Raw genomic sequence first — 18,630 nt, forward strand, 5'->3', positions numbered from 1 at the left:
TGTGTGTGCTCAGGCTGGGGGCGGTTGGAACTGACAGTGAGAATATTAGCATGTCAGAAGCCCCCGGCAACAATTCTCTCTCTGTCTCTCTGTCTCTCTCTGTCTCTCTCTGTCTCTCTCTGTCTCTCTCTCTCTCTGTCTCTCTCTCTCTCTCTCTCTCTCTCTCGCTCTCTCTCTCGCTCTCTCTCGCTCTCTCTGGGAAACATATGTTTACATTGCCAAAGCAAGTGACAGCAAATCTTGCTGCTGTGATGGCATACTGTGGTATTTCACCCAATAGATATGGGAGTTTATCAAAATTGGATTAGTTTTTCGAATTCTTTGGGTCTGTGTAATCTGAGGGAAATATATGTCTCTAATATGGTCATACGTTTGGCAGGAGGTTAGGAAGCGCAGCTCAGTTTCCACCTCATTTTGTGGGCAGTGTGCACATAGCCTGTCTTCTCTTGAGAGCCAGGTCTGCCTTCGGCATCCTTTCTCAATAGCAAGGCTATGCTCACTGAGTCTGTACATAGTCAAAGATGTGCTACTCACTCACTCACTCACTCACTCACTCACTCACTCACTCACTCACTCACACAGTTTATGGAGTTTGTAGTAAAAATGAAGTAGCCAACACTCATTTACTCACTCTACCCAACTCAGCATTTTCTGTCAAATGAAGAGCAAAGGGGAAGGAGAAACTACAGGAGTGGAGAGGGATCTCTCTTGCACACAGAGAGAGAGAGAGAGAGTTTAGGGATAAGTGAGTTGTCTACCCCTTACCTGCTGGGTTTGGCTAGCAGCTTCAGCTGCTCTCATCAGGAGACTGGAGACAAGAGCCAAGGATCTGACTGTTTACAGTGCGTGTGTTTGTGTGTGTGTGTCCTACTGTCCTTCCTCCTCTGTCAACTGCCACCCCCCTTCCTCACACACACACACACACACACACACACACACACACACTCCTACTGTGTGCGTTCTGCTGGGCGGGACTCTTGTCTCTGAGTCTGATGGACGACCCAGGGGCTGTCCATCATAGAGACACGCGATACCTGACCTGCCGTTGACATGAACACACACACACACACACACACACACTCTCTTTCTCTCTCCCACACATGCACAAACACACCGGCACACATACAGCCATACTGGCACACATTGTTGGCACACCGTGAGCTATTGCATTGTAGCAGGAGGGCAGGACTCAAGGCTGTGAGCTGGCTTTGTCTCCATCCCACCCTGCCTTTCTCCATTTTTCCCACAATGAACAGAGGGAAGGTGAAAGAGAGAGGGAGAGAGAATAAGAAAGGGAGGGAGTGTGGCCACCAACCCATAAACACTCCTTCGTCTTTTCACGCCACTGTTTCTGTCTCTCGCTCATTCCCTGTCTTCTCTGTTTCTGTCCCTCTTCTCTTTCCCCACAGTCTCTGATATTCTCAATTTTTTATCATTCCTCTCTCTGAAGGGAAAAGGCGTGTGTGTGTGTGTGTGTGTGTCATGATTTGTGTTTGTGCTGCAAAGGGAGAGTGAGCGTTGACCTGAAATTACAGCTCATAAAGGTGTTCTGAGCCCTATATAAGAGAGGGCTACAGTGGACTGCTGCTCTCTCTCTCTCTCTCTCTCTCTCTCTCTCTCTCTCTCTCTCTCTCTTTCTCTCTACACACCTCTTTCCCCTCTGTCGCACCCTCACAAAGACCACCACCCTCAACAGTTTACGACCTTATGGTGTCACACACACACCAAGGTCTCTACTGATAGTATTATAATACCCAGATCTTCACTCACTCATTGATAGCGGGGGCTCAGTCAAAAACAACAAAAGGCACTTGCCTTTTGCAACTAGCACAGACTTTCTGATAACTTCTGTATTGAGGAAAAATGCATTTACTACGACTGTGATACGTGGTTCATCATAAGATGAATGCACTAACTAACTGTACGTCACTCTGGATAAGCGCGTCGGCTAGATAAATGACTCAAATGTAAAATGTCGACATCAAGGCCTACAGCTGTAAAGTGATTGACATAGAGCCATACAAGCAGGGTTCACGGATGTGAATGGCTCCTATCTGTGTGTTTTAGTGCACGTGTGTGTGCATGTTCTTATGCAGTCAGCGCTTAACTGGTATCGATTGAGCTATAAAAAAAAACAATAACAATCTTCAAAGCATTCCAGAGAGAGAGAAACAGAGAGGGAGGGAGAGAGAGAGGAAAAACAGAGAGGGAGGAAGGAATAGAGAGAGGGAGGGAGGAAGGAATAGAGAGAGGGAGGGAGGAAGGAATAGAGAGAGGGAGGGAGGAAGGAATAGAGAGAGGGAGGGAGGAAGGAATAGAGAGAGGGAGGAAGGAATAGAGAGAGGGAGGAAGGAATAGAGAGAGGGAGGGAGGAATAGAGGGAGGGACGAATACAGCGAGGGAGAGAGGAAGGAATACAGCGAGGGAGGGAGGAAGGAATACAGAGAGGGAGGGAGGGAGGAATACAGAGAGGGAGGGAGGGAGGGAGGGAGGAAGGAAGGAAGGAATACAGAGAGGGAGGGAGGGAGGAAGGAATACAGAGAGGGAGGGAGGGAGGGAGGAAGGAATACAGAGAGGGAGGGAGGGAGGGAGGGAGGAAGGAAGGAATACAGAGAGGGAGGGAGGAAGGAATACAGAGAGGGAGGGAGGGAGGAAGGAAGGAATGGAGGGAGGGAGGGAGGGAGGGAGGAAAACCAGAGAGGGAGGGAGGGAGGGAGGGAGGGAGGAAAACCAGAGAGGGAGGGAGGGAGGGAGGGAGGAAAACCAGAGAGGGAGGGAGGGAGGGAGGGAGGAAAACCAGAGAGGGAGGGAGGAATACAGCGAGGGAGAGAGGAAGGAATACAGAGAGGGTGGGAGGAAGGAATACAGAGAGGGAGGGAGGAAGGAATACAGAGAGGGAGGGAGGGAGGAAGGAATACAGAGAGGGAGGGAGGGAGGAAAACCAGAGAGGGAGGGAGGGAGGAAAACCAGAGAGGGAGGGAGGGAGGGAGGAAAACCAGAGAGGGAGGGAGGGAGGAAGGAATACAGAGAGGGAGGGAGGAAGGAATACAGAGAGGGAGGGAGGGAGGAAGGAATACAGAGAGGGAGGGAGGGAGGAAAACCAGAGAGGGAGGGAGGAATACAGCGAGGGAGAGAGGAAGGAATACAGAGAGGGAGGGAGGAAGGAATACAGAGAGGGAGGGAGGGAGGAAGGAATACAGAGAGGGAGGGAGGGAGGAAGGAATACAGAGAGGGAGGGAGGGAGGAAAACCAGAGAGGGAGGGAGGGAGGAAAACCAGAGAGGGAGTGAGGGAGGGAGGAAAACCAGAGAGGGAGGGAGGAAAACCAGAGAGGGAGGGAGGGAGGAATACAGCGAGGGAGAGAGGAAGGAATACAGAGAGGGAGGGAGGAAGGAATACAGAGAGGGAGGGAGGAATACAGCGAGGGAGAGAGGAAGGAATACAGAGAGGGAGGGAGGAAGGAATACAGAGAGGGAGGGAGGAAGGAATACAGAGAGGGAGGGAGGAAGGAATACAGAGAGGGAGGGAGGGAGGGAGGAAGGAATACAGAGAGGGAGGGAGGGAGGGAGGAAGGAATACAGAGAGGGAGGGAGGGAGGAAGGAATACAGAGAGGGAGGGAGGGAGGGAGGAAGGAATACAGAGAGGGAGGGAGGGAGGAAAACCAGAGAGGGAGGGAGGGAGGAAAACCAGAGAGGGAGGGAGGGAGGAAAACCAGAGAGGGAGGGAGGGAAGGAGGAAAACCAGAGAGGGAGGGAGGGAGGAAAACCAGAGAGGGGGGGAGGGAGGAATACAGAGAGGGAGGGAGGAATACAGAGAGGGAGGGAGGAATACAGAGAGGGAGGGAGGAATACAGAGAGAGGGAGAGGGGAATACAGAGAGAGGGAGAGGAATACAGAGAGAGGGAGAGGAATACAGAGAGAGGGAGAGGAATACAGAGAGGGAGAGGGGAATACAGAGAGGGAGGGATGAATCTAGAGAGAGGGGGGGAGGAATCTATAGAGAGGGAGGGAGGAATCTAGAGAGAGGGAGGGAGGAATCTAGAGAGAGGGAGAGAAATACAGAGAGGCGGAGGGAGGAATACAGAGAGGCGGAGGGAGGAATACAGAGAGGGAGAGAGGGAGGAATAGAGAGGGAGGAATACAGAGAGGGAGAGAGGGAGGAATACAGAGAGGGAGAGAGGGAGGAATAGAGAGAGGGAGGGAGGAAGGAATAGAGAGAGGGAGGGAGGAAGGAATAGAGAGAGGGAGGGAGGAAGGAATAGAGAGAGGGAGGGAGGAAGGAATAGAGAGAGGGAGGGAGGAAGGAATAGAGAGAGGGAGGAAGGAATAGAGAGAGGGAGGAAGGAATAGAGAGAGGGAGGGAGGAATAGAGGGAGGGACGAATACAGCGAGGGAGAGAGGAAGGAATACAGCGAGGGAGAGAGGAAGGAATACAGCGAGGGAGGGAGGAAGGAATACAGAGAGGGAGGGAGGGAGGAATACAGAGAGGGAGGGAGGGAGGGAGGGAGGAAGGAAGGAAGGAATACAGAGAGGGAGGGAGGGAGGAAGGAATACAGAGAGGGAGGGAGGGAGGGAGGAAGGAATACAGAGAGGGAGGGAGGGAGGGAGGGAGGAAGGAAGGAATACAGAGAGGGAGGGAGGAAGGAATACAGAGAGGGAGGGAGGGAGGAAGGAAGGAATGGAGGGAGGGAGGGAGGGAGGGAGGAAAACCAGAGAGGGAGGGAGGGAGGGAGGGAGGGAGGAAAACCAGAGAGGGAGGGAGGGAGGGAGGGAGGAAAACCAGAGAGGGAGGGAGGGAGGGAGGGAGGAAAACCAGAGAGGGAGGGAGGAATACAGCGAGGGAGAGAGGAAGGAATACAGAGAGGGTGGGAGGAAGGAATACAGAGAGGGAGGGAGGAAGGAATACAGAGAGGGAGGGAGGGAGGAAGGAATACAGAGAGGGAGGGAGGGAGGAAAACCAGAGAGGGAGGGAGGGAGGAAAACCAGAGAGGGAGGGAGGGAGGGAGGAAAACCAGAGAGGGAGGGAGGGAGGAAGGAATACAGAGAGGGAGGGAGGAAGGAATACAGAGAGGGAGGGAGGGAGGAAGGAATACAGAGAGGGAGGGAGGGAGGAAAACCAGAGAGGGAGGGAGGAATACAGCGAGGGAGAGAGGAAGGAATACAGAGAGGGAGGGAGGAAGGAATACAGAGAGGGAGGGAGGGAGGAAGGAATACAGAGAGGGAGGGAGGGAGGAAGGAATACAGAGAGGGAGGGAGGGAGGAAAACCAGAGAGGGAGGGAGGGAGGAAAACCAGAGAGGGAGTGAGGGAGGGAGGAAAACCAGAGAGGGAGGGAGGAAAACCAGAGAGGGAGGGAGGGAGGAATACAGCGAGGGAGAGAGGAAGGAATACAGAGAGGGAGGGAGGAAGGAATACAGAGAGGGAGGGAGGAATACAGCGAGGGAGAGAGGAAGGAATACAGAGAGGGAGGGAGGAAGGAATACAGAGAGGGAGGGAGGAAGGAATACAGAGAGGGAGGGAGGAAGGAATACAGAGAGGGAGGGAGGGAGGGAGGAAGGAATACAGAGAGGGAGGGAGGGAGGGAGGAAGGAATACAGAGAGGGAGGGAGGGAGGAAGGAATACAGAGAGGGAGGGAGGGAGGGAGGAAGGAATACAGAGAGGGAGGGAGGGAGGAAAACCAGAGAGGGAGGGAGGGAGGAAAACCAGAGAGGGAGGGAGGGAGGAAAACCAGAGAGGGAGGGAGGGAAGGAGGAAAACCAGAGAGGGAGGGAGGGAGGAAAACCAGAGAGGGGGGGAGGGAGGAATACAGAGAGGGAGGGAGGAATACAGAGAGGGAGGGAGGAATACAGAGAGGGAGGGAGGAATACAGAGAGAGGGAGAGGGGAATACAGAGAGAGGGAGAGGAATACAGAGAGAGGGAGAGGAATACAGAGAGAGGGAGAGGAATACAGAGAGGGAGAGGGGAATACAGAGAGGGAGGGATGAATCTAGAGAGAGGGGGGGAGGAATCTATAGAGAGGGAGGGAGGAATCTAGAGAGAGGGAGGGAGGAATCTAGAGAGAGGGAGAGAAATACAGAGAGGCGGAGGGAGGAATACAGAGAGGCGGAGGGAGGAATACAGAGAGGGAGAGAGGGAGGAATAGAGAGGGAGGAATACAGAGAGGGAGAGAGGGAGGAATACAGAGAGGGAGAGAGGGAGGAATACAGAGAGGGAGAGAGGGAGGAATACAGAGAGGGGGAGGGAGAAATACAGAGAGGCGGAGGGAGGAATACAGAGAGGCGGAGGGAGGAATACAGAGAGGCGGAGGGAGGAATACAGAGAGGGGGAGGGAGGAATACAGAGAGGGAGAGAGGAATACAGAGAGGGAGGGAGGAATACAGAGAGGGAGAGAGGGAGGAATAGAGAGGGAGGAATACAGAGAGGGAGAGAGGGAGGAATACAGAGATGGAGAGAGGGAGGAATACAGAGAGGGAGAGAGGGAGGAATACAGAGAGGGAGGGAGGGAGGAATACAGAGAGGGAGGGAGGGAGGAATACAGAGAGGGAGGGAGAGAGGAATACAGAGAGGGAGGGAGAGAGGAATACAGAGAGGGAGGGAGAGAGGAATACAGAGAGGGGGGAGAGAGGAATACAGAGAGGGAGGGAGAGAGGAATACAGAGAGGGAGGGAGAGAGGAATACAGAGGGAGGGAGAGAGAGGGAGGAATACAGAGAGGGAGGAATACAGAGAGGGAAGGAGAGAGAGGAATACCGAGAGGGAGAGAGGGAGGAATACAGAAAGGGAGGGGGAGAGAGGAATACCGAGAGGGAGAGAGGGAGGAATACAGAAAGGGAGAGAGGGAGGAATACAGAGGGGGAGGGGGAGAGAGGAATACCGAGAGGGAGAGAGGGAGGAATACAGAAAGGGAGAGAGGGAGGAATACAGAGGGGGAGATAGGGAGGAATACAGAGAGGGAGAGAGGGAGGAATACAGAGAGGGAGAGAGGGAGGAATACAGAGAGGGAGGGAGAGAGAGAGAGAGGAATACAGAGAGGGAGGGAGAGAGAGAGGAATACAGAGAGGGAGGGAGAGAGAGAGGAATACAGAGAGGGATGGAGAGAGGAATAAAGAGAGGGAGAGAGGAATACAGAGAGGGAGGGAGAGAGAGGAATACAGAGAGGGAGGGAGAGAGAGGGAGAGAGGAATACAGAGAGGGAGGGAGGGAGAGAGAGGGAGATAGGAATGGAGAGAGGGAGAGAGGGGAATGGAGAGAGGGAGAGAGGAATACAGAGAGGGAGAGAGAGGAATACAGAGAGGGAGAGAGGAATACAGAGAGGGAGAGAGGAATACAGAGAGGGAGAGAGGAATACAGAGAGGGAGAGAGGAATGGAGAGAGGATTACAGAGAGAGAGGAATACAGAGAGAGAGGAATACAGAGGAGGGAGGGAGAGAGGAATACAGAGAGGGAGGGAGAGAGGAATACAGAGAGGGAGGGAGAGAGGAATACAGAGAGGGAGGGAGAGAGGAATACAGAGAGAGAGGGAGAGAGGAATACAGAGAGAGAGGAATACAGGGAGAGAGGAATACAGGGAGAGAGGAATACAGAGGGAGAGGGAGAGAGGAATGCAGAGGGAGAGGGAGAGAGGAGTACAGAGAGAGAGGAATACAGGGAGAGAGGAATACAGGGAGAGAGGAATACAGAGGGAGAGGGAGAGAGGAATACAGAGGGAGAGGGAGAGAGGAATACAGAGGGAGAGGGAGAGAGGAATAGAGAGGGAGAGGGGGAGAGGAATACAGAGAGGGAGGGAGAGAGGAGTACAGAGAGGGAGAGAGGAATACAGAGAGGGAGGGAGGAATACGGATAGAGGAATGGAGAGAGGAATACAGAGAGAGGAATACAGAGAGGGAGGGAGAGAGGAATACAGAGAGGGAGGGAGAGAGGAATACAGAGAGGGAGGGAGAGAGGAATACAGAGAGGGAGGGAGAGAGAGGAATACAGAGAGGGAGAGAGAGGAATACAGAGAGGGAGAGAGGAATGCAAAGTGGGAGAGAGGAATGCAAAGAGGGAGGGAGGAATGCAGAGAGGGAGGGAGGAATGCAGAGAGGGAGGGAGGAATGCAGAGAGGGAGGGAGAGAGGAATACAGAGGGAGGGAGAGAGGAATACAGAGAGGGAGGGAGAGAGGAATACAGATAGGGAGGGAGAGAGGAATGCAGAGAGGGAGGGAGAGAGGGAGTGAGAGAGAGAGAGGAATACAGAGAGGGAGGGAGAGAGGAATACAGAGAGGGAGGGAGAGAGGAATGCAGAGAGGGAGGGAGAGAGGAATGCAGAGAGGGAGGGAGAGAGGAATGCAGAGAGGGAGGGAGAGAGGAATGCAGAGAGGGAGGGAGAGAGGAATACAGAGAGGGAGGGAGAGAGGAATACAGAGAGGGAGGGAGAGAGGAATACAGAGAGGGAGGGAGAGAGGAATACAGAGAGGGAGGGAGAGAGAGGAATACAGAGAGGGAGGGAGAGAGGAATACAGAGAGGGAGGGAGAGAGAGGAATACAGAGAGGGAGGGAGAGAGGAATATAGAGAGAAAGATAGAGAGCGTGAGAAATAAAGTATGTGTGAGAGAGGTAGAGCCTCCCAGAAGAGAGGGATGGTTAGGACAGCGTTGATTACAGAGATGGGACATTCCTATGGGAAGACTTCCTCTACTGAGTGTCATAAAACACTCTGTCACACACACACTGTCACCCCCATTTTCAAATACAAACTCTGTCACTCCCACATTCCGAACCACTCCCACTGCGATGACTTGGTCACCCCCTGGAAAGGAAATAGGGGGAGAATAGAGATAGTAACGTAATTACTTCTAGAAGAGTTGTGAAAAAGTGAATGATTTCATGAATGGGTTGACAGCCATGGGGGTTGGGCATTCTGAATAAGTCAAACTGAGTATTGTCATGTCAATGCATGTGTTTTGTTTGTACTAGAATGAAAATGAATGGAATCTCATCCTCTCTCTGTAGCTTGCACGGTCGGTTTCAACAGAGCTGTGTCTACAGACAGAGCGTGTTCCAAGTGTCCTCCGCACAGTCACTCAGAGAAGGAGGGGGCTGCTGTCTGTGACTGCAACCCGGGATACTACCGCTCTGAGAGCGACCCTGCATCTGTGCCCTGCACACGTAAGAACACACACATCATTTCCCCCCAGGGGGTCGATTAATCGATCAATCTATAACATCTGTACTCTTTCTCCTCTCGGTTCCTCTTCTCTCTTTTGTCCTCTCTCTCTTTCCTCTGTCGTCCCTCTGTACTGATCTAATGACTTCTGACTAATCCACCATGTCCTGGACGGGAGATAAGGCGTTGAGATCGAATGAATAGTCCTCGGGCTCAGTTACATGTCACTTTCAGTCCCTCTCTCTCCTTCTCGCTCTGTCTTTCTCTCTCTTTCATTCTCTCTCTCTCTCTGACTGAGACCTTGGTCTGTTTGTCATAAACTTAATTATGCCTATATACAGCACAGGGTTCAGCCAGTCAGCCTGAGAACACAGACAACACTCTCTCACACAAAAACATAACGAAAACTGTAACACAGAGGAACCATATATGTACCACAGCCACAATATATTTTCTAACTCAACCTCCCTGTCCTATGTATCCCAGAACCCCCATCTGCTCCGCAGCAGCTGATCTCCGAGGTCAACGAGACGTCAGTGGTTCTGGAGTGGAGCGCCCCCCTCAGGCTCGGAGGGAGAAGTGACATCAGCTACAGTGTGGACTGCCTGCTCTGCCACGGACCTGAGAGTCAAACCGGAAATCGAACTCAGATTGGGAGTCAACTTGGAGAAGCTGGTAGCATTGCAGCTCTTAAGGGTCCTCTTGGGGCCCAGCTCTGCCTGCCCTGCAGTCAAGACGTCCTGTTCTCTCCCCAGCAGAGTGGCCTAAGGGCCACCAGGGTGTGTGTGAGCGAGCTGCAGGCACACACACGCTACACCTTCACCATTCTCGCCCGCAACGGGGTCTCCCAGGGCCACAGTGCAGGGGCAGGACAGAGTGTGTCTGTCACTCTCACCACCAACCAGGCCGGTGAGTTTGTGTGAAGGAGTATGTAAGTAAGGAGGTGTGTGTGTGTGTGTGTGTGTGTGTGTGTGTGTGTGTGTGTGTGTGTGTGTGTGGCCAAGTACAGGCTGTGCATTGCATGGAGTGTGGGGGATTGAGGGGAGTGTGTGTGAGCGTCTGTGAAGCAGGTAGCCTTTAATTGGGGAATGTGAATTGGATTAAGTTGGAAGAAGTGTATGTGCCTGCTGGTGTGTGTCTGTATACAGTGCCTTCAGAAAGTATTCATACCCTTTGACTTATTCCACATCTTGTTGTGTTACAGCCAGAATTCAAAATGGATTATATATATATTTTTTTTCTTCTTACACACAATACCCCATAAAGGCAAAGATGACATGTGTTTTTAGAAAATAAATGCTTTATTGGTAATAAAATACAGAACTATCGCATTTACAAAATTATTCACACCACACCCCTTTGCTATGACACTCCAAATTGAGCTCAGGTGCATCCAATTTCCTTTTATCATCCTTTAGATGTCACTCCAGCTTGATTGAAGTCCACGGGTGGCCAATTCAATTGTTTGGACGTGATTTAGAAAGAAACACGCCTGTCTATATAAGATCCCACAGTTGTCAGAGCAGAAACTACACCATGAAGTCAGTAGATCTCCGAGATATAATTGTGATGAGAAGGGTATAAAACCATTTCTAGAGTGTTGAAAGTTTCCAAGAGCACAGTCTCCATCATTGGGAAATTGAAAAAATATGGAACTACTCAGACTCTGCCTAGAGCTTGTCGGCCGACCAAACCGAGCAACCGGGAAAGAAGGTCCTTGGTCAGGGAGGTGACCAAGAACCCAATGACCACTCTGACAGAACGGCAGAGTTCCTTGGCTGAGATGGGAGAACCTGCCAGAAGTACAGCAGTCTCTACAGCACTTTACCAATCTGGGCTTTTTGCTAGAGTGGCCAGGCAGAAGCCACTCCGGAGAAAGTCACATGACAGCACACCATGAGTTTGCAAAAATGCACGTGAAAGACTCAAAGTATAAGGCAAAAGATTCTGTGGTTTGATGAGATAAAACACTTTGGCCTGAATACAAAGTGCTATGTCTGGATATAACCAGGCACAGCTCATCACCCGTCTAACACCATCCCTACCGTGAAGCATGGTGGTGGTGGACCATCCCTACCGTGAAGCATGCTATGTGGATGCTTTTCAGTGGCATGGACTGGGAGAAGGGTAAGGATACAGGGGACAATGAATGTACAATGACCCCTAGTATACAGCCAAAGCAAGGCTGGAATGGCTTCAGAACAAGAATGTGAAAGTCCTTGAGTGGCCCAGCCAAAGCCCAGACTTGAATCCCATGGAAAATCTGTGGAAAGATTTGAAGATTGCTATTCAGCGCCGATCCAAATCTGCAAGGAACAAATCCAGATGTGCAAAGCTGATAAAGACATACCCAAGACGACTTAAAGCTGTAATAGCCGCCAAAAGGTGCTTTTACAAAGTATTGATTCAGGCGTGTGAATAATTATGTAAAATGAGATATTTCTGTATTTCATTTTCGATACATTTGCATGTAGTCCATTTTGAATTCGGGCAGTAACACAACAAAATGTGAAATAAGTTAAGGGGTGTGAATACATTCTGGAACAGTACATGGGAGTAATGTGTGTGAGTGTGTTTGTCAAACTCTCAAGGAGTGACTTGTCTCGGTGACATAAACAGAATGCCACGGTCTTATTGGCTTATGCCACGGTGTGTGCGTGTGTGCGTGTGTGTGTCACATGCGGGGAGAAAGTGTGTTGGTTTGATCACCTCTACATTTAGGAGGTCTGTAAAGTTTTTTACAAGGTGTTTCATTTGAGCTTCTACGGGGAGTGTGAGTCAGATGGAGTGTGTGCTTATGAAGTGTTTTTTCTGTGTGCTTTACTGTGCGTGAACTGGAACACTGCCCACTGACTCTATCTTTACAATGTCTTTGGCTGCATTTACACAGGAAGCCCAATTCTGATTTGTTTTCCTTCAGGAATTGACCTTTTGACCAATCACATCAGATCTTTTGACATCAGATATTTTTCAGAGCTGATCTGATTGGTCAAAATATCAATGAGTGGAAGGGAAAAAAAGATCAGATGCCTAGGTAAACGCGGCCTCTGAGTCCCAGATAGTGGCAGACACACCTGCTCTGACTACCCGTGGGAAGTGTGTTGTCTCCCTGTGTAGCGTAGAGTAACCTACTGGGTGCTAAATGAGAAGGCTGGGAACTATTATTCAAAGGCAGAAACAGTGTTGTCATTCAATACTCATTCACTCTGAAATAACTATTTTCTGTCTTTAGTGAGTCACTGAGTCACATACACTGTACTGTCTTTGGTGAGTCACTGTGTCATTCTCTATGTCAGAGGGACTATCACAATAATACAGGGACATACGGGGAAGACTATGTTAGAGGGATAGAAAGGGAAGGGACAGACATTAATGGAGGGATAGAAAGGATGTGGGAAAGACAATGATAAAGGGATAGAAAGGATGTGGGAAAGACAATGATAAAGGAAGTGGGAAAGACAATGATAAAGGGATATAAAGACAATGATAAAGGGATAGAAAGACAATGATAAAGGGATAGAAAGGAAGTGGGAAAGACAATGATAAAGGGATAGAAAGGAAGTGGGAAAGACAATGATAAAGAGATAGAAAGGATGTGGGACAGACAATGATAAAGGGATAGAAAGGAAGTGGGGAAGACAATGAGAAAGGAAGTGGGAAAGACAATGAGAAAGGAAGTGGGAAAGACAATGAGAAAGGATGTGGGACAGACAATGAGAAAGGAAGTGAGAAAGACAATGATAAAGGGATAGAAAGGAAGTGGGAAAGACAATGATAAAGGAAGTGGAAAAGACAATGAGAAAGGATGTGGGACAGACAATGAGAAAGGAAATGGGAAAGACAATGATAAAGGGATAGAAAGATAATGATAAAGGGATAGAAAGACAATGATAGAGGGATAGAAAGGATGTGGGAAAGACAATGATAAAGGGATAGAAAGGAAGTGGGAAAGACAATGATAAAGGAAGTGGAAAAGACAATGAAAATGGGATAGAAAGACAATGATAAAATGATAGAAAGGATGTGGGAAAGACAATGATAAAGGAAGTGGAAAAGACAATGATAAAGGGATAGAAAGGAAGTGGGAAAGACAATGAGAAAGGATGTGGGAAAGACCATGATAAAGGGATAGAAAGGATGTGGGAAAGACAATGATAAAGGGATAGAAAGGATGTGGGAAAGGCAATGATAAAGGAAGTGGGAAAGACCATGATAAAGGGATAGAAAGGAAGTGGGAAAGGCAATGAGAAAGGAAGTGGGAAAGACCATGATAAAGGGATAGAAAGGAAGTGGGAAAGACAATGATAAAGGGATAGAAAGGATGTGGGAAAGGCAATGATAAAGGATGTGGGAAAGACCATGATAAAGGGATAGAAAGGATGTGGGAAAGGCAATGATAAAGGAAGTGGGAAAGGCAATGATAAAGGATGTGGGAAAGACCATGATAAAGGGATAGAAAGGAAGTGGGAAAGACAATGATAAAGGAAGTGGGAAAGACAATGAGAAAGGATGTGGGAAAGACCATGATAAAGGGATAGAAAGACAATGATAAAGGGATAGAAAGACAATGATAAAGGGATAGAAAGGAAGTGGGAAAGACAATGAGAAAGGATGTGGGAAAGACCATGATAAAGGGATAGAAAGGAAGTGGGAAAGACAATGAGAAAGGATGTGGGAAAGACCATGATAAAGGGATAGAAAGACAACGATAAAGGGATAGAAAGGAAGTGGGAAAGACAATGAGAAAGGATGTGGGAAAGACCATGATAAAGGGATAGAAAGACAATGATAAAGGGATAGAAAGGAAGTGGGAAAGACAACGAGAAAGGATGTGGGAAAGACCATGATAAAGGGATAGAAAGGAAGTGGGAAAGACAATGAGAAAGGATGTGGGAAAGACCATGATAAAGGGATAGAAAGACAATGATAAAGGGATAGAAAGGAAGTGGGAAAGACAATTAGAAAGGATGTGGGAAAGACCATGATAAAGGGATAGAAAGGAAGTGGGAAAGACATTGAGAAAGGATGTGGGAAAGACAATGATAAAGGGATTGAAAGGATGTGGGAAAGACAATGATAAAGGGATAGAAAGGATGTGGGAAAGACAATGATAAAGGGATAGAAAGGATGTGGGAAAGACAATGATAAAGGAAGTGGGAAAGACAATGATAAAGGGATATAAAGACAATGATAAAGGGATAGAAAGACAATGATAAAGGGATAGAAAGGAAGTGGGAAAGACAATGATAAAGGGATAGAAAGGAAGTGGGAAAGACAATGATAAAGAGATAGAAAGGATGTGGGACAGACAATGATAAAGGGATAGAAAGGAAGTGGGGAAGACAATGAGAAAGGAAGTGGGAAAGACAATGAGAAAGGAAGTGGGAAAGACTATGAGAAAGGATGTGTGACAGACAATGAGAAAGGAAGTGGGAAAGACAATGATAAAGGGATAGAAAGGAAGTGGGAAAGACAATGATAAAGGAAGTGGAAAAGACAATGATAAAGGGATAGAAAGACAATGATAAAGGGATAGAAAGGATGTGGGAAAGACAATGATAAAGGAAGTGGGAAAGACAATGAGAAAGGATGTGGGACAGACAATGAGAAAGGAAGTGGGAAAGACAATGATAAAGGGATAGAAAGATAATGATAAAGGGATAGAAAGGAAGTGGGGAAGACAATGAGAAAGGAAGTGGGAAAGACAATGAGAAAGGAAGTGGGAAAGACAATGAGAAAGGATGTGGGACAGACAATGAGAAAGGAAGTGGGAAAGACAATGATAAAGGGATAGAAAGGAAGTGGGAAAGACAATGATAAAGGAAGTGGAAAAGACAATGAGAAAGGATGTGGGACAGACAATGAGAAAGGAAATGGGAAAGACAATGATAAAGGGATAGAAAGATAATGATAAAGGGATAGAAAGACAATGATAGAGGGATAGAAAGGATGTGGGAAAGACAATGATAAAGGGATAGAAAGGAAGTGGGAAAGACAATGATAAAGGAAGTGGAAAAGACAATGAAAATGGGATAGAAAGACAATGATAAAATGATAGAAAGGATGTGGGAAAGACAATGATAAAGGAAGTGGAAAAGACAATGATAAAGGGATAGAAAGGAAGTGGGAAAGACAATGAGAAAGGATGTGGGAAAGACCATGATAAAGGGATAGAAAGGATGTGGGAAAGACAATGATAAAGGGATAGAAAGGATGTGGGAAAGGCAATGATAAAGGAAGTGGGAAAGACCATGATAAAGGGATAGAAAGGAAGTGGGAAAGGCAATGAGAAAGGAAGTGGGAAAGACCATGATAAAGGGATAGAAAGGAAGTGGGAAAGACAATGATAAAGGGATAGAAAGGATGTGGGAAAGGCAATGATAAAGGATGTGGGAAAGACCATGATAAAGGGATAGAAAGGATGTGGGAAAGGCAATGATAAAGGAAGTGGGAAAGGCAATGATAAAGGATGTGGGAAAGACCATGATAAAGGGATAGAAAGGAAGTGGGAAAGACAATGATAAAGGAAGTGGGAAAGACAATGAGAAAGGATGTGGGAAAGACCATGATAAAGGGATAGAAAGACAATGATAAAGGGATAGAAAGACAATGATAAAGGGATAGAAAGGAAGTGGGAAAGACAATGAGAAAGGATGTGGGAAAGACCATGATAAAGGGATAGAAAGGAAGTGGGAAAGACAATGAGAAAGGATGTGGGAAAGACCATGATAAAGGGATAGAAAGACAACGATAAAGGGATAGAAAGGAAGTGGGAAAGACAATGAGAAAGGATGTGGGAAAGACCATGATAAAGGGATAGAAAGACAATGATAAAGGGATAGAAAGGAAGTGGGAAAGACAACGAGAAAGGATGTGGGAAAGACCATGATAAAGGGATAGAAAGGAAGTGGGAAAGACAATGAGAAAGGATGTGGGAAAGACCATGATAAAGGGATAGAAAGACAATGATAAAGGGATAGAAAGGAAGTGGGAAAGACAATTAGAAAGGATGTGGGAAAGACCATGATAAAGGGATAGAAAGGAAGTGGGAAAGACATTGAGAAAGGATGTGGGAAAGACAATGATAAAGGGATTGAAAGGATGTGGGAAAGACAATGATAAAGGGATAGAAAGGATGTGGGAAAGACAATGATAAAGGGATAGAAAGGATGTGGGAAAGACAATGATAAAGGAAGTGGGAAAGACAATGATAAAGGGATATAAAGACAATGATAAAGGGATAGAAAGACAATGATAAAGGGATAGAAAGGAAGTGGGAAAGACAATGATAAAGGGATAGAAAGGAAGTGGGAAAGACAATGATAAAGAGATAGAAAGGATGTGGGACAGACAATGATAAAGGGATAGAAAGGAAGTGGGGAAGACAATGAGAAAGGAAGTGGGAAAGACAATGAGAAAGGAAGTGGGAAAGACTATGAGAAAGGATGTGTGACAGACAATGAGAAAGGAAGTGGGAAAGACAATGATAAAGGGATAGAAAGGAAGTGGGAAAGACAATGATAAAGGAAGTGGAAAAGACAATGATAAAGGGATAGAAAGACAATGATAAAGGGATAGAAAGGATGTGGGAAAGACAATGATAAAGGAAGTGGGAAAGACAATGAGAAAGGATGTGGGACAGACAATGAGAAAGGAAGTGGGAAAGACAATGATAAAGGGATAGAAAGATAATGATAAAGGGATAGAAAGACAATGATAGAGGGATAGAAAGGATGTGGGAAAGACAATGATAAAGGGATAGAAAGGAAGTGGGAAAGACAATGATAAAGGAAGTGGAAAAGACAATGATAAAGGGATAGAAAGACAATGATAAAGGGATAGAAAGGATGTGGGAAAGACAATGATAAAGGAAGTGGAAAAGACCATGATAAAGGGCTAGAAAGGATGTGGGAAAGACAATGATAAAGGGATAGAAAGGATGTGGGAAAGGCAATGATAAAGGAAGTGGGAAAGACCATGATAAAGGGATAGAAAGGAAGTGGGAAAGGCAATGAGAAAGGAAGTGGGAAAGACCATGATAAAGGGATAGAAAGGAAGTGGGAAAGACAATGATAAAGGGATAGAAAGGATGTGGGAAAGGCAATGATAAAGGATGTGGGAAAGACCATGATAAAGGGATAGAAAGGATGTGGGAAAGGCAATGATAAAGGAAGTGGGAAAGGCAATGATAAAGGATGTGGGAAAGACCATGATAAAGGGATAGAAAGGAAGTGGGAAAGACAATGATAAAGGAAGTGGGAAAGACAATGAGAAAGGATGTGGGAAAGACCATGATAAAGGGATAGAAAGACAATGATAAAGGGATAGAAAGACAATGATAAAGGGATAGAAAGGAAGTGGGAAAGACAATGAGAAAGGATGTGGGAAAGACCATGATAAAGGGATAGAAAGGAAGTGGGAAAGACAATGAGAAAGGATGTGGGAAAGACCATGATAAAGGGATAGAAAGACAACGATAAAGGGATAGAAAGGAAGTGGGAAAGACAATGAGAAAGGATGTGGGAAAGACCATGATAAAGGGATAGAAAGACAATGATAAAGGGATAGAAAGGAAGTGGGAAAGACAACGAGAAAGGATGTGGGAAAGACCATGATAAAGGGATAGAAAGGAAGTGGGAAAGACAATGAGAAAGGATGTGGGAAAGACCATGATAAAGGGATAGAAAGACAATGATAAAGGGATAGAAAGGAAGTGGGAAAGACAATGAGAAAGGATGTGGGAAAGACCATGATAAAGGGATAGAAAGGATGTGGGAAAGACAATGATAAAGGGATAGAAAGGATGTGGGAAAGGCAATGATAAAGGAAGTGGGAAAGACCATGATAAAGGGATAGAAAGGAAGTGGGAAAGGCAATGAGAAAGGAAGTGGGAAAGACCATGATAAAGGGATAGAAAGGAAGTGGGAAAGACAATGATAAAGGGATAGAAAGGATGTGGGAAAGGCAATGATAAAGGATGTGGGAAAGACCATGATAAAGGGATAGAAAGGATGTGGGAAAGGCAATGATAAAGGAAGTGGGAAAGGCAATGATAAAGGATGTGGGAAAGACCATGATAAAGGGATAGAAAGGAAGTGGGAAAGACAATGATAAAGGAAGTGGGAAAGACAATGAGAAAGGATGTGGGAAAGACCATGATAAAGGGATAGAAAGACAATGATAAAGGGATAGAAAGACAATGATAAAGGGATAGAAAGGAAGTGGGAAAGACAATGAGAAAGGATGTGGGAAAGACCATGATAAAGGGATAGAAAGGAAGTGGGAAAGACAATGAGAAAGGATGTGGGAAAGACCATGATAAAGGGATAGAAAGACAACGATAAAGGGATAGAAAGGAAGTGGGAAAGACAATGAGAAAGGATGTGGGAAAGACCATGATAAAGGGATAGAAAGACAATGATAAAGGGATAGAAAGGAAGTGGGAAAGACAACGAGAAAGGATGTGGGAAAGACCATGATAAAGGG

General features: G+C 47.1%; 1 protein-coding gene across 1 annotated transcript in view; it reads left to right on the forward strand.

Moving 5' to 3' along the window:
* Nucleotides 1-18,630, forward strand: part of LOC110508457 (ephrin type-A receptor 4) — a 47,431-nt gene that overhangs the window by 12,384 nt on the left and 16,417 nt on the right. Inside the window, exons 5-6 of the mRNA XM_036966621.1 lie at nucleotides 8,991-9,146; nucleotides 9,631-10,053. Coding sequence (XP_036822516.1) covers nucleotides 8,991-9,146; nucleotides 9,631-10,053 — 579 coding nt within the window. The remainder of the gene's footprint in view (nucleotides 1-8,990; nucleotides 9,147-9,630; nucleotides 10,054-18,630) is intronic.

This window comes from Oncorhynchus mykiss, chromosome 28 (assembly GCF_013265735.2).
Source record: "Oncorhynchus mykiss isolate Arlee chromosome 28, USDA_OmykA_1.1, whole genome shotgun sequence".
NCBI lineage: Eukaryota > Metazoa > Chordata > Actinopteri > Salmoniformes > Salmonidae > Oncorhynchus > Oncorhynchus mykiss.